Consider the following 15,738-nt stretch of genomic DNA (forward strand, 5'->3'; position numbering starts at 1 on the left):
TAGCGCTGAACACTCACCTAGCTCGGAACACCTAGCAGTATCTTGGTCCTCGTGCCTGCCCGGGTGGCTTAATAGGTACCGAAATTATATTAGAGCTGAACGATTCAATGGGCTATTCCGGGGTGAAACCAGCTGATGAAACGTAAAAGCCTGTGAGCAAGTACGTAGGAAAAATTGACGAGTGAGTAAAAGGTTTCGTTGGTTTTTATGAGGATTTTGATTCATTACACAGGATGTAGTGAATATGGGTTTGGCTTGTGCTTTGGTGAGTTATCCTAAACATCTGTGTAGTATACTGCGCACAGTGACGGGACAGATGAGAAGTAGGATGCTAGGGGGACTGGAAGCGAGTAGGAGCAGCGGTGGCTGTTCAGGCGTATAATCTCCGGGTTTCTTAGTCCCAGTCGCGCTGCAGGAATGGTCTCGTGTCGTTATCATCTGGGGCGTAAGAATCAGATCTTTCAACCCTCTAATTGAAGTATATCTCTTGTGTGGCAATGCCTGCTTTGTAAGTGACGCACCACCGTCAGATTCCACGATCTGTGGTCGCAACCGAGGACCCGATATCCTGAATGCACATTTGACTTGAGGCTTTATACATGTTGCTTGAAAGCTTTGATTAACTCGTACACCACGTCCTAGAAAACTAGGGTTTTCCTGAATGGGTCTTGCAGATTTCTGAAACTTACCTAGTCTCGCCATACAATGACCCCCGAATCCAGTTTGGTGTGTACTTTCTAGGTATGTGGTCCCAAAGTAGCGGAAACTGCTGTACAACAATAGCTGAAGAAAGCCTTAGTAAAAGATCAAGAGAAAAGATTGAGGACTTATTTCAGGGCCTCAGGCTGGACTCGTAAGAGACAGGTATTTATGCCCTTCAATAATATTGACCTGTATCCCAAGGCCAGCCGAATATCATGTTGATTGGGCGGATATGTCACGCGTGGACGAGATGGCCCAAGTGGTTAGAGCGCGATTTTACTGACCGGTAGGTCCGTGGTTCGAATCCGACCTCCGTCACTCGACTTCCCCTGTCTAGGCTTGGGCAACCTGGCAGTATCCCAGCCCTCGTGCAACCCTCTGGTGGCATGGCAGCTAGGCACTGAAAGGTTGCTGCAGCTGAACGCTTTCTTTCTTATGTCACGCGTGGACAACGGATTAGATCAGGGCATTTCTTGGTTGGTCAGAATATTCGTGCTTCCTCGGGCGGCATGGCAGCTAGGCACTGAAAGGTTGCTGCAGCTGAACGCTTTCTTTCTTATGTCACGCGTGGACAACGGATTAGATCAGGGCATTTCTTGGTTGGTCAGAATATCACCCAGTCTTAATCGAACATCCATACCTCGGTGCTTCTTGGCGGCTCACGAAGATTGCATTGTGACTTTGTAGAATATTCCACGACGATCCTGTAAATAAACTTCCTTTGTTTCCATGAATGGCTATCTCATGCTACCATGCCCTTTACCATACCATAGTGGATGAAGCAGAAAGCCACGGACCGACGTCGACCTTGCATCGCGGTCAGCAAGACAACAAAGTGGACACAATTGCCCATCATGTTAGAGCAGGACACCATCTGCTGGACTAACCGAACGTATTCTGTGAACATTCACCACGTGCACGTCAAACCGCCCCAAGCAGACGACCTTATCTCTGTGCGCCGGTTCGCTTACCTCACTGTACCACAGTTAGGGGTTTCGATTTGAAATCCACAGTATCGCATAACAGTTTGGTCGGCGTATAGACGTCTGACGAACACAATTCTTTGATCTTCTAAGCAGGGATTTGGAAGAGGCACGGCGACTCGTGCCCTAAAGTCTAGCACTATAGTAGCAGTATGCCGGCTCCCACCCATTGCCTTGTGTTCAGGCTTTTGAGCCCAATCTTTTGGTTCAGAACTCTGATAGTCCTGTCTAGTTATGAGCACCCTATGAATACCACAACCAAAATGTTATGCTACATCGGCTCTCGCATGGGGCACTCAGTAGGGTCGCTTTAACTGCTGCATACAGCAGGGCGTGTAGGCAAATGCACGTTGCTGGTGACGTCTCCCTTTTTGCACTCACGTATTCCATTTTATGCCTTCTGCACTCCAATGTGAACATTTTCTCAGCAGGTTCTATCACTAGTACTGACCGCTGTGTTCACTATGCATCACGTTTACTCGTAGGGTCGCTTAACTGCTGCATACAGCAGGGCGTGTAGGCAAATGCACGTTGCTGGTGACGTCTCCCTTTTTGCACTCACGTATTCCATTTTATGCCTTCTGCACTCCAATGTGAACATTTTCTCAGCAGGTTCTATCACTAGTACTGACCGCTGTGTTCACTATGCATCACGTTTACTCGCAGAGTCTCTGTTTATGACTTCTCTCACGGCCCCAAACACGTCGAATTCCGTTTTAAAACCCCCAAAAAGCAAGTGTACTTAGCTGGCTTCAGCGTTCGCACACCGAAGCAAGCACAATAGCAGGTAGCTCTTCAGTGTACGCTGGATTTCCCTGTTTCTAGTGAACAATGATCCATGACGCAAGTACTGTGCTTAAGTTGCTTTCCCCGTTGCTTTCCTGATATCGCCTGTGTGACTGGGATGGCCGGCAAGCCACTGTAGCTGGACTGAGCATTATCCTGAGCCGTCGAGGGGAAACATCTTTACCTGATTACATACCTGTTGAGAGTCGCCTCTCGCGGTTCGTTTGGTACCGGCTGTCAGTGAATCTCGATAAAGTAAGGCTCATTGCACCCTTTTTATTTTGTCCGCTTACTTCAGCTCCTTATCTGTCAGGTATTTTCTGTGGTGCTCCATGTGTTCTTTTACAGTAGGCTGAAGCCCTAGACGTTACTACGGTTACGGGTGGGCTAAATCATCATCTAGGTAGACTTAGCCCTACTGAGGCCCCGTTGAAAAAAATCGTTTAGCTGTGGCACCCTTTCGTTGCCTAACTGCCATGCCACCAGAATGAAGCACGAGGGTAGGGATACTTCCATGTGCCCAAGCCAAGAAAGGAATGGTCGAGAGGCAGAGGTCAGGTTCGACCCATGGACCTTCCGATCAGCTAGCTGAGTAATTAGCTAGCTACCTAAACATTGAGTTATCTCGCCCCCCCTGAGACCCCCATCGGGTCCCTGTGGGCCTTGGGTTTTACACGAGACGCCTAAGCAACGGAGAACGCCTCCTCCAGATGTGTGCTGGTCATAGTTTGCTCCTTTGCACTGAGTATGACTTAGCTACGTGGTGCACATCAACGAACCATCCTCGAATCCAAGTTGACCACGTTGTCCTCAGCTACCTCTGGTGAGGGCCGATCATTTTTTGCTGACACTTCTGGAATGCCAGTATGGACTCCGACCATGCACTTGTTTGCTGCTACTTTTGATTGCGCTTTTCAGGCCTACACTGAGAAGTTAGTCGACATGGAAATCAAACGAACCTATCCGAACCGGCTCCTCGATGTGTTGTTGGATTGTCCGATATTGGATGTTAACGGACACGGGGTACAGATATCCGAAGCCCTACTCAAAGACAGAACTTCTACCTGCGATACAACCCAGTCAATCTCATCCAAACACTCCGATAGGCCTGTGGCTTTGCTAAAGGTCCGTCGATAGAGTCCTCCTAGCCGCAACCACAAGACAACCCAACAACTCATCCAACCCTAGTTGAAACTGAATGTCCCGGGAGACCGAGAAGTTTCGTGGAACCTAAAGGCTGAAGAAATGGAAGACGCAAAAAGTGCTGACAAATTTCGCAGGCTGTTCCATTTAATCGTCCGACGGGTCTTTGGGAACTATCGGGAACCAGCATGGCTCTCTGATATCCAGAAAAGAACATCTGGATCGTTGGTCACAGTACTTCGACCAACAGTTCAGTTGGCCACTTGATGCCCCCATTTTGAGATTCCGGACTATGTACATGAAACCCCCTTCAGCTTCAGAAGTGTTCAAGTGTTTGTCTTAACTCAAGCGTTCTAATGGTTCTAATGACGTTCCATTTCTGCTCGAGGGTAGCAGTGATTTCTTCAGTCAATGCCTGTTTAGCCTGTTTGTGTCTATCTGGGTGAAGGAGGCCGTCTCAGACAGTTGGAATGAGTCGATAATAGTGTCCATTTTAAAAAGGATACTCCCAGTGAATGTAGTAACCACAGAGGTGTCAGTTTGACTTCAATTTTGACAAAGCTTCTGGTGTCACTGAATCTTCGTCCCCTTATCATGGCACACGAATCCTTGATCCGTGAGCAGCAATCGGAATTTCGACCAGGTAGAGGTTGCATTGAACACATCCTCACACCCCTTTAACCAGACGACCCACGATCTTGGTGTTTGTTCACCTGTGTTCGACTCTTTTGAGCATCTATGATGTTAATCACACTTGCTCAACAGGGTAGTACTCAGAGGTTTGTGAACAGAGTCAGGTCCGTCTATTCAAATATTTCTGGGCGTGTGAGTGTGTATGACGAACTCTGAAGGCTTACATACAAAAAGTAGTACCGGACAAGGATGTCCATTCTCTCCGTTGCTCAATTTAGTCGTTGATGAGCTACTGAGGCGAACGATCGTTCAGCTGCAGCACCCTTTTGGTGCCTAACTGCCATGCCACCAGAAGGAAGCACGAGGGCTGAGATACTGCCAGGTTGCCCAAGCCTAGAGAGGGGAAGTTGAGAGGCGGAGGTCGGGTTCGAACCACGGACCTTCCGGTCGGTAAATTCGCGCTCTACCTACTTGGGCCATCTCGCCTAGTTGTTGGACTGAGTTGTGTTCGGGACCGGCTGGAATATTCCTTCGAGACTTAAGCAGTGTCACTGTTCTGTCTGATATCCATTGCTCGAATGGACCTGGTAGCGCCTTGCCAAAGACGAGACTCCTGATATCGTGCAAATAGGTGAGGATCTCTTTTCAGCATGAGCTGACATCTGACGGTTGAAAGAGAGCCCAATCTGATAAATCTGCCTAACTTTGGTGCCTGTCGGTCTCCCCTTCGTCAGCCATTAGTCCACTGTGCGCGGCCCTGGTAAGCGAACCGAGAAGCGACTTCGGACGAGCGAATGGTCGGAATCCACATAAGTGTATGAGTGGGAGTCAGTTATTGATCGGCGCCACCGGTAACTGTGGTTAATCTGGATCCATGGCTGGTACACCATGTGGTCAGACGACTTCGGTTACTGCAGAACTTAGACACCATAGAAACGCTATGGGTTCAACACAGCTGAAGCCGTCTATCGCACCTGTCCGTACATACAGAGTCGAATCCACGTCGACCACCTGGTCCAATCTCAGATGCGACAAGTTTGCCCTCCTGTGCATTCAGATCTCAGACAACCTCAACGATATCTGAACTCACCAAGGCTCATCATTCGGAGCGAAATAGAAGGTGTCTTTGATGGTGCCAGAGCTACAGTCGGGTGGGGGCGTAAACATGCACAACAAACAGCCAGCGATCAATTTCCAGCCTGTGAGATCCCTTCACAGATAGACGAATCGCACACAAACTACTATCAATGGATACCCAGTCAACCAAGGATCCTTCCCCCCAGTGACTTATGATGGTACCAACCCCTGCGCATCCCGCTGCAGCAATCTGTGGATCGCCAGAGGTGAGCGGCTAGAAGCGAGTGGAGAATGATGGGGTGATTAGCCCAACCTTCATGCTTGCGTCTTGAATTCTTGTTTGTCCTACACAGCACACAGTATCAAGCGAGCATGTTGTACTGCTTGCTTCAGAGTGCGGACATTGAAATAAGCCATATAGATTGGGCGTCGAGGCTTGAAGATTGGCTTCAAGGTGCCTGAGGATGTCCGTGCCGGATGACGCGCAGATGTTGCTTGCAAAACTGATGCAGGACGAATAGAGTCATCACTCCTAACTGCTGAGCCCACAAGGAGCGAGGTATTGATGGGGTGGGGAAAAAGGGAATGAAAAGTTTGTGAAAGGGAAAAAAGGAGGCATCACCAGTAGCCTGTTTCTGCTTACCGGTCTTGCTGTATGCAGCAAGTAACACCACTTCCGCGGCCACATGAAGACGGTTTTGTAGGTGACTTCCGAGGTAAGAGTACTACCTTCCTTTGAGAAAGGACGAATTAGAAAATTAGCCCCAACACTTGCACAACCCGACGGCTCATCGGGTGACTGTTATTGTCGGTGTGTCCTCCAACACCTTTGAAAATTCAAACTCATTACGACTCTAAATGCATCTATTAAGAGACGGAGTATCGAGAATGATATGCCTGTACCTTATTTTACATCCTTGGTCGAACTCAGTTTCCCACAGTCCAGCAAGGCGGATCACTGCGTCATTCGCTTCGAAACAATGCATTTTCCAACAACCTTGTGGGCTGTAATTTTACGTCAGTATTGATCGAGTTGTATGGGGGCGAAGGCTGACCATAGGTAATTTTCGCCGACTTTGGGAGTACAGTGCTTTGAAGATGGGAAAATATTCCCCTGCAACCCAAACGACCAGCTCTAGTGCTAAATATCTGGAGTGGAACAGAGAGATATTAGGCATTTTTCGTCCGCCAATTTCCGTGTCTGATTTGAAGTGACAAACCACACGAGGTGCTGCAGGTTGGGTGGTGGTGCGACCCTGCCCGGTAACCTAGGATCACCAGGTACTCTCATCTGGCTTTAAGGGGAGACAAGTAATCGAGCTGAATCTCTCGTTTACGGTGACCTCCAACTGAGTGTCGTGCACGAGGCTGCATCATGTTTCAGCTGGTATACTACTCAACGTATCGAAGTATATTGTCTAGGTGTACCAAACTACTCATAATGTTGCTCGAAACTCTGTGACAGCTCAGGATGACTCCGTCCGCAGGTTGGTACACTCCTCGAGTTTTTGCCAACCTTGTGTTCTGCTTGAACCCGAATTGAATGGAATTCGCCAAGCACTCCCGCTTGTACGTTAACTCAGTTTTGACGGGGAACTCACCTGAACCCAGTTAAGTCTCTAGTTTGTGATAGTCATGGGCTGTCGAAGTGTGTAAATAACACAGACTGTCGCCGATGGCTGCAGCTGACTGTACCACATATAAGGAATTCGGGGGCCACTTGGCTGAAAGCCATTTATTGTGTAGGGTACTTTCGCCTCCCGTGGAATCGGAGAGGATTACAAGATTAAACATAGGAACCCTTCCGACCCAAACCCGCTTGTGTCCATGATCATGAAACTTTCATGTCGATACAATGCAAAAACCTTAGTGTACGCGGTTGATTGGAAAAAGCGACTATTTTCGCACCGAAGCGGTACAATCCAATGAATATTTGAAAATCCCGTTTTGCAGCTGCTTGAGAAGCTGCCTGGCTAGCAGTTGTGGCTGTAACCGACTGCATCAATGAGAGAATACTGTAAATTCTTTATGGCAAGCTTGAGGGCTTAATAGATGGAATGAATTGACAGTGTTCTAAGTGCTGATGAGATAACGTTTATCTGGTGAAAAACTACGGATAAACGGCTTGTATTCCATTTCTGTCTTTCAGTCAAGGTGTCCGATGGATCGGAATGAAAGCTTTAACTCGGAGATGTTTCCTTTTGTCCCTATTTATAGTTGACAGACGTGACCTCGGATGGAACGTAACTAAAATGTTAAAGAGAATAGTTTACTGTTTGTTGGATGATCGAGGTGCCCTTTGGATATTCACTCTTCATTTGGATAGGCCAGTGGCTAAGATACGACTTACTGACCGGAAAGTCCGTGGTTTGAACCCAGCCTCCTGTTATGTTCTCTACTAATCAGTCAATCAACCTTGTCAGTTACACACGAAATTGAGAAGACAAAAAGCCTGGAGGAAATTATACTGCAGCAACTGAACAGCCAATATCGAGATTCGAAGAATCAAGAATGGAATGGAACAAACAGTCCAATGAAAGGCTGAAATATATAGAGAGAAATGTGAGCAATATGTTCGTAGGAGGAGTGCCTCCTAACACCTCCGTATCTCGACTGCTGCTGTCTAGGCTCGGGCCAGCTGGTAGTACCTCTGCCCTCATGCTCCCCCCAGCCAGACACCGGAAGGGTGTCACAGCTGAACGATTATTATTATTAATGTTAATATTATTATTGTTATTGTCATTGGGGACGAGATGGCTCAAGTGGTTAGAGCGCGAATTTACTGACCAGAAGGTCCGTGGTTCGAACCCGACCTCCGCCACTCGACTTCCCCTGTCTAGGCTTGGGCAACCTGGCAGTATCCCAGCCCTCGTGCTTCCTTCGGGCGGCATGGCAGCTAGGCACCGAAAGGGCGCTACAGCTGAACGATTTATTATTTTTTTATTTATTGTCATTGCCATAATATTCACTCTTCGTACATTCGTGAAACTTCTCTGGTCGTCAAAATGCTTTTCAGTTTGATGTAATCGGATGTACTCCCTTGTCTCCGAAAACATCGGCTTTCTCCTACCTCGTTCCCCTAAATTAACTAATTCCAAGTTCGGTTTCATTTGCCCGGTTTTCCCTCATCGCCCTTCATAATTCCTTGAAGTATATAATTTTGTTTTTGTAACTTCATAAACTTCGTTCTCCACGCTCACCTTCGAGTCAGTTTTGATGCTTGTGGTATGGTGTTCGTTCAGTTGACCGTGCGTAGGTGCGGTCAATGCCAGGAGATCTACCCTGCGTCAGTTTTATGAGGTTAGTAATCTCTATAAGAGTTATCTGTTGATGGAGTTGGGTTAGGTATAATCTGAGAAATTGTGTATCGGTAAAACGCACTGATTTGCTTAATTTGTGCGACTGATGGCAACTAGATTGGTTGACAAATGATGAGTATGGAGAGAAGTGGTAGGCTGTGCTGATATAGAGGCTGATAACGAGAGTAGACAGTTGGAAGTGGAATTAAAGAATTTGATATTCCAGGTTGGAAACTTTTTGATTGTAATTTTGCCAAGCGTCTGACAACTAGGTGTCCCTGTTTTACACAGACACCGAACTTCAGCTAATTGTTAGCATTTTCCACGGCATTCTTCGCTTTTACAGGTTTCGCTTTGCACACAAGCGTGACAGACACACTGGTCTACCCGAATTTCTACAGAGCTGGTTTGAACCTCCCTGTTGCCCATAGGACACATTTGACTGCGTTTGCAGATGCATTCCTTGATCCCGATCCTATCCTGGAGGACACTCCTGATCCGCCGGACGAGGACGAAATAGATTACACTGTTCATCCTCCGGAGGTCGGCCAAAACGTTATTGTTGGGGAAACAGGAGCCGAGGTTACTGCCGTGAGCAACCCAGTGAAACAAAAGCGCGTTTTATGTTCTTTCTCATCTCAGGGGTATGTGCTTCTTACCGAAGGTGACCTTAAGCTTTGCAGGCTATCTGATGAAGGTGATCCAGATGATTATCCATTCGATGCGGTGACGTATGGCGACTCACTAAGTTGCCTGGGGCTGCCCTACAATGTATGTTGTTCTGACTTCTCATCCAGCTCTTCAAAATTTTAGGACCACACGTATGTATCGGCCGTACCTTCTTCAAAAGGCACTTCTGGCGATGAGGATCGCCTCTGTCTTCTTGCTAAATTAGCTTTAGCAAAGGATGAAAAGCAAGTGGACCAAGTTTTTGGGACTCGCAAAACTTCTGGTCAGTCTGGATTGGGTCTGATTTTATCAAGTGATGAACTGGTTCCACAGAACATCTGTAGACCTGCTTCAGATGTGCTTTACTGCACGGGACCACAAGTGATGGGTACACCCAAAACGCCGAATACTAGTCGCATCCCTACACAAACTACTACTTCACCCTGCTCGCTTATCGCGACCAACCCGGCAAATTCTTCTACCAATGGTCGTTCGCTCGTAATTTCCCCGTCTTCAGGTGCGGCTGCGATCCCACCTCTGCAAGTTCATCGTGTGAGTTCTTCCCTCACTCCACACATTATACTGCGAACCGGCCTTCCTGGGCTGCAGATTAGCACAACTGCCTCCCGCTCAGCTACCTCAGTTTCTGATTCTGGAGGGATTGTTCGCTGTTCATGTGGGAATGCCCGTAATGACTGTCCGGTCATTCAGTGTGACAAGTGCAGGTGAGTTTCCCACTTCTGTTCCCTATTCTGCTATATCAGTTAGCTTGTTATTTAGCAATTTCATCTTCTCTGTTTCTCCCGTAGAAGTTGGCAACATGTAGAATGCGTTTCCTCACCGAAACGATCCCGGTTGACTACCCCATATGTTTGTGAGAGCTGTGGTCCACATCCAGTTCCGGGTCCTCAAGCCGTTGTGTTACACAGACAGAAACTGCCAGGTATCTCAACCAGTGCTGGTTCTGGCATCTGGATGTCGCGTACCACCAGTCTAAGCACGGCAAATAGTTCAGGCCGAGTTCTAGTCACCAATGCACTATCCGGTCCGGTTTCATCTCGGCAGGTTCAACTGTGCCTGTCCAGCACCCCGTCAATAGCTCCACCTGTCCGACCAAACCCAAACCAGACGTTGTCCACCACTGCCACTGGTCTGATGACAGGAAATCCACGTTGTTTCAACCTCATCACAGGACCAACATCACCCGTGACTTCTGCTCAAACAACCCGAAGCTCCAAAAGGAAACAGGACCTGCTAACTCGTGCGTTTATGCTATCCGTCTTCACTTTTTCATACCATATTATCGGGATTCTCTGTTCATGCTTGGTGTCTTAGTTATATATTGTTTTCCATTTACTCACCTATAAGTGACATTAACGTTATGGTTTCCATGGTTATGACTTTTGACTTTTTGACTTTTGTTATGTGGACCAACGCGTGCGTCATTCCAGGCGCCTCATACTTACGTACCACAGTGCAACCGGTTAAGTAGCGCGGAAACTGAAATACCTCTGGAACGAATTGCTATCATGACCGCTGTTGTGTCTTGTTGACGTTGATGCAACTTCTGTGTCTCCTGTTGGCTCCATCTTCGCCCTCTATGGTATATCAGAAGGCACGGTTGCTAGAGATAGCCCTTTATGGAGACAAAGGATGGTTTTTACAACCGTATTTACAGGGTCATCGCAGAATGTTTCTAGAATCTTCGTGAGGTGGTGAGAACCGTCAAGCTATAGATGCTCTATCCAGATTGGCCGACATTCTGACCAATCAAGGTATACCTTCACTTAGTCCGCAGCCCCCACTTCACACGCCTGTCCAATCGGCGTGATGTTGGGTTATTAAAAGGGTATTGCTTACGGACAACTTTTAAACCACGAAGTTGGACTCATGTACCCGGCCCTTACGGGATCCGCTTTTGCTCGCCTGTTGAAGCAGTTTGTGGGGATGTGTTGGCTGTCAGATGTGAACAACTGCTTGAATCGGTGGATGCTATAATAGAAAACAGCTGTTTCTCGAGAGAGAAGCCCTCAGTCATTGATTCTCCTACTATGGCATCGAATACAGTTTAACATGAAGTTGTGTTCAGATAATTGGTCTTGAGTCCTCTCTTCGCCTTCGTTATGCAAACTTGAGGTGATATTTCTTACTTTTCGCATCCGAATGGCTATTGCTTTGTGAGCAGCAATTGGTGGACATCCGGGGTCAACCACGTTGTAACAGTTTCGTTAAGGGAATGTGGGAAGGGCCGGTGCTACTATTGTGTTGCGGTGTCCGGTTAGTGGTGGTTCCGTGAGCTCGAGGTAGCTCAGCGGTTAAGGCACCGGCTTACGGACCGGATGGTCCGTAGTTCGAACCAAACCTCAGCATCTCGACTACTCTTGTCTAGTCTTGGTCAACCTGGCAGTATCCCACCCCTCGTGCCTCTTTCCGTTGGCACGGCAGCTAGGCTCCGAAAGGGTGCAATTGCTGGGCCATTTTTTTCTGGTGGTGGTTCCTGGGACCACACTTCTGGTGATGTCACGAACTTAAATAATCCCCTCACGATATTTGTAGGCATATGTAGTTGCAGAATTTGTAGGATTTGTGTTGTTTCTTTAATTGTGGGAATTTTCCCTATATATATAGTTTACCCTTATGATTGGGGAAAAACTGTTTTGATGTGTCAACTTTTTCCCCCAAGGGAAACTACAATAGGGAAATAAGGTGTCCCAAGGGTTTCCTCGCTGACGGAAGGCATATTAAATGGCATGTCATTTTTGACTTCAGAGTAGTGGCCATCCTTAGGGAGCGTTCCTTCCGGAGTCTACCGTACAGTTATTTGTCTTCGTGGTTTATTTGTTAGCCCTGCTTGTATTATCCATTTCTGCTATCCAACAGTCACTGGGACTTCACTTGCGGATGGCCTGGAATGTGTCTCCAAACACTCACCAGCCATTAACGGGCTAACTGAGCTTGTCCCTGTGGAGGCTCCTTTTTCAGTCGATGCGAACGGTGCGCGAGTTGTATCGGAAACTGTTGGCGTATCTGTAACAGGAACGTGGGATAGTCCTGTGGACACAAAGCCCAGCAATCCCCTTCATCGTTTACTAGTTTATGATACAAGTGAAACATCAAACTATACACCAGAGCACAAGGATGACTCCAATCAAATCTCGCCTCCATCATCCATAATATCGTCCGGTACATTGGCGTCACCCTCCATTGATGCTTATGAAGAGACGACTGAGTTACGATTGTCTGAACGCTTTTACCACAAAATGGAAAGTCTTTTGTCACCAACGTATTCACCGTCAGGTGGTACCACGACCAATGGATTTTCTAAGAATCAGCTGCCTCCCCGGTTGCCTTCCTTCAAACGTTATCAAGTGATGAGTTTTGATTTCAATAGAAAAGTGAGTTGACGTTTCTCATTCACCTGTGTTGCAACGAGTCACGGTAGGTTTTTCAAGGTAACTAGTGTTATAGACCGAAAACCAGTCTGAACTTCTTGCCCTCAATGGTTCCTTTGTGCGGTCTTTGGATTACTGATGGTCACATGTTCTTCCGGGTATGTAGATGTCGTTTACATGAAATCTGCTGGTTGCTAATTGTAGCTGTTTCAGAAGCGTGCGCACTGTACACCTCGTTTCTATGACCAGTCTGGTCCGACAAATTCGGTTTGAATAGACATGATTTAAACTGTCTAGGGGCAGGTCATTATTTAAGATAATCCTGTCTTATGTCGTTATGTGTCTTGTTTCTTCCATCTACAGGGACTAATTGCTTTGGCTGACATATATCCCGGCGAACCGGTGGTTGAATACCATGGAGTTTGCATGCTCTTGTCCGAATACAACGAAATGTATGACTACCGTAAACAGTAAGTTCCTTTCGCTTAAGATTGACGCCTTCGTTCAACGTAGTTACAGTCCGTACGTCCTGTTCTACAAGTCGTGGACGCAGCTGCCGCTTTGTGTGGATGCCAGAAAATTCGGGAACGAAGCGCGCTATATACGACGATCTTGCACTCCGAATTGCGAGGTAAACTATCGGTACATGTAGAACTGTCGTTCTGTCTGGCTGCCACCCTTCAGGCGGTCAGTCACACTAGAAGTAAGGTGATCCGTCGTTCAGACTTCTGTATGGCCTGTAATTAAACTTAGAGGAGGAAATGTCTCCACTCAATAAAAGGTTTGTTGTCACTGAGCTTTGAATATATTGCCGTTTATCATCTGTCATTATTCACATCATTGTCGGTCATTTCCTTCTTTACTGCTGCTACACCGTTTTGTACTAACCAGTGTGATTGACTTTGAAGATAAACATTGTTGTTTTCAATATTTTGGCACAACGTGCTACTCCGAAGGTTCTAAATGAGTGGATTTCATCGATCACTATTTACACTCATACGACTTTTAATTTTTATTTGTTGGTTAATAATAGTCGTGTTTGTGTTGAATCGCTTCTGTGAAAATGCTCGGTCGGTTGATACCGGACACAGTTCACTGGCCAAAGCGTCGCTTAAATCCGGTGTGATATTTGTAATGGATTTCGGTGTTTGGTTACTCTCACCTAAATCAATGTAACGAACCAACTCCTCCTGGTTTACGATCAAGCAAACCAGTTTATCAGCTATGGGGCTGTTCTGACTCATAGTTCCTTGTATGGCGTACTAACTAGCAGAGTGTCAGGGCGCTCGAACACAGACTAGCGCGATTGGAAAACAAGGTCCATCCAAACGTCTTCAGCGTGACCGTGCTCCTTAACGCCTTAGCCGTCCTACGGAATTTTCATAAACCAGCATCCCAGATTTCAGGTATGGTGGATAAAAATGGCTGAGATATCATAATTAACAACTGTACGTTGACTCAATAATCCCACTGTTTCCACACACCTGTTATTGTTCTTCACTTTTATTTTATCTTCTCCATAGGTCCGGCACTTTGTTTCCACTTATGATGATCCACTCACTGGCCCGACTTCCAGAATTCGCCTCATAGTTTTCGCTATCCGTCCGATCACGCGTTCGACAGAATTAACATTGCATTTTGATTTCGATTACACCACCTGTCGCTATCTTGTCCCGTGCGCATGTGCTCGCAAAGCATGTCCCGTGGCCCGTTGGTTTCGTCAGTCGAATCATTTTGACAACGACTATCCAGGTGCTGACACATTCACACTGTCACATTCATTATCTTCAACACGCAAATTCCCTTTTCGTGGGTCCGGGCTTACTTCTCGTCCACGTGGATTTGTGACTACTGGGCTAGACAATTACTCTGATATTCTTGCTGATGATTGTGACCAGGGTGATGGTAATGGAGATCTGTCATGGATAACGGATGACCAGCAATCAATGAGGTGATATTATTATTATTATCATCGTTATTATTATTATTATTTTCACATGATCTTTATTCTGCTTCCAGGTAATCCCATATTTGTGTAACTATGACATGGCCCATCATCGTCCTTCAATTGGGATGACTCCACATTGGTGTATCCAGTTTCTTCATATAAATGAAACTGAAAAAATCGTTTCGACCTGACTAGAGGCTCTCCCAAGACACTTGGCACTACAGCCACATGGGCATCATCGTCGGAAGCGGCACTTTACTAGTCTGTCGGCTTGAATTCCCTGATTAAACGTTTTCAAGTACAAATTTCGGATGAGGAGTTATCTACACTTTCTAGGCAGTATACCCAGGAAGATTGGTGATGCCTAAAAGCTCGACCAGCCGTGCGAGCTAGGGGAGGCACTTATGAATGTGGGTGACATCTCTTACTCTCCCTTACTGAGCTTAAGCGTTGGCACATGTTAGAAGCACCGGCTAGCTAGGTTTACGGCCCCATGTTACCTTTTTTCTCGTTTGGAAGTCTTCTAAGGCTACCACCAGAAAGCTCTCAGACTGAGACCACCGCTTTCATCATTTAAGAGAAATCTTTACACACAACCATGAATGGGCTGTTTGTCCGCGGACTTAATCTGTTACGTCTTTGTCAGAGGATTTTTCACGGCACTGGTCGTAAATGGAATACAACAGTACATATACGTGATTCTCTTGGATCTTGGATATGTCTAGCCCAGGTGCGTTGGATAAATGGTGGTTTATGCCTCGACATGATCTCCTACTTAGTCGTTGACATCCCATAGCCGCTTCATGTGTCTTCTGCAGGTCTATGCATTTGATAAGTACTATTATTTTTCAAACATCACTTGGGATGCTCATCCTAATTCAACTTGAGGATTTTCACGATATCATGGCTTACTATAGGCCTATAATCTTTTCGCGAAGATCCGTTCTCTCCGTCTTGGCAGCTGAAGGGACGCAATGAAACACGGGGTCTGGTAGATACAGACGTCCCTTATTGTCTCGTTGGTATCTAAAACTCCTTTTGCCAGGTAACATGCTGTCATCGCGTGCTAGCCGAATCGTCTCCTTTAACCTATCTTCTGAGATCGC

At 46.7% G+C, this 15,738-nt stretch overlaps 1 protein-coding gene across 1 annotated transcript in view; it reads left to right on the top strand.

The window, feature by feature from the left end:
* T265_13393 (hypothetical protein) overlaps positions 1-15,738 on the top strand; it is a gene marked incomplete at both ends in the record, with an annotated part of 42,617 nt that overhangs the window by 13,681 nt on the left and 13,198 nt on the right. The window contains 8 exons of the mRNA XM_009168662.1: positions 8,940-9,267; positions 9,307-9,394; positions 9,437-10,017; positions 10,102-10,553; positions 12,080-12,687; positions 13,048-13,154; positions 13,198-13,315; positions 14,208-14,635. Of these exons, the coding sequence (XP_009166926.1) occupies positions 8,940-9,267; positions 9,307-9,394; positions 9,437-10,017; positions 10,102-10,553; positions 12,080-12,687; positions 13,048-13,154; positions 13,198-13,315; positions 14,208-14,635 (2,710 nt within the window). The remainder of the gene's footprint in view (positions 1-8,939; positions 9,268-9,306; positions 9,395-9,436; positions 10,018-10,101; positions 10,554-12,079; positions 12,688-13,047; positions 13,155-13,197; positions 13,316-14,207; positions 14,636-15,738) is intronic.

This window comes from Opisthorchis viverrini (assembly GCF_000715545.1).
Source record: "Opisthorchis viverrini unplaced genomic scaffold opera_v5_62, whole genome shotgun sequence".
In the NCBI taxonomy this organism is placed as follows: Eukaryota; Metazoa; Platyhelminthes; class Trematoda; order Opisthorchiida; family Opisthorchiidae; genus Opisthorchis; species Opisthorchis viverrini.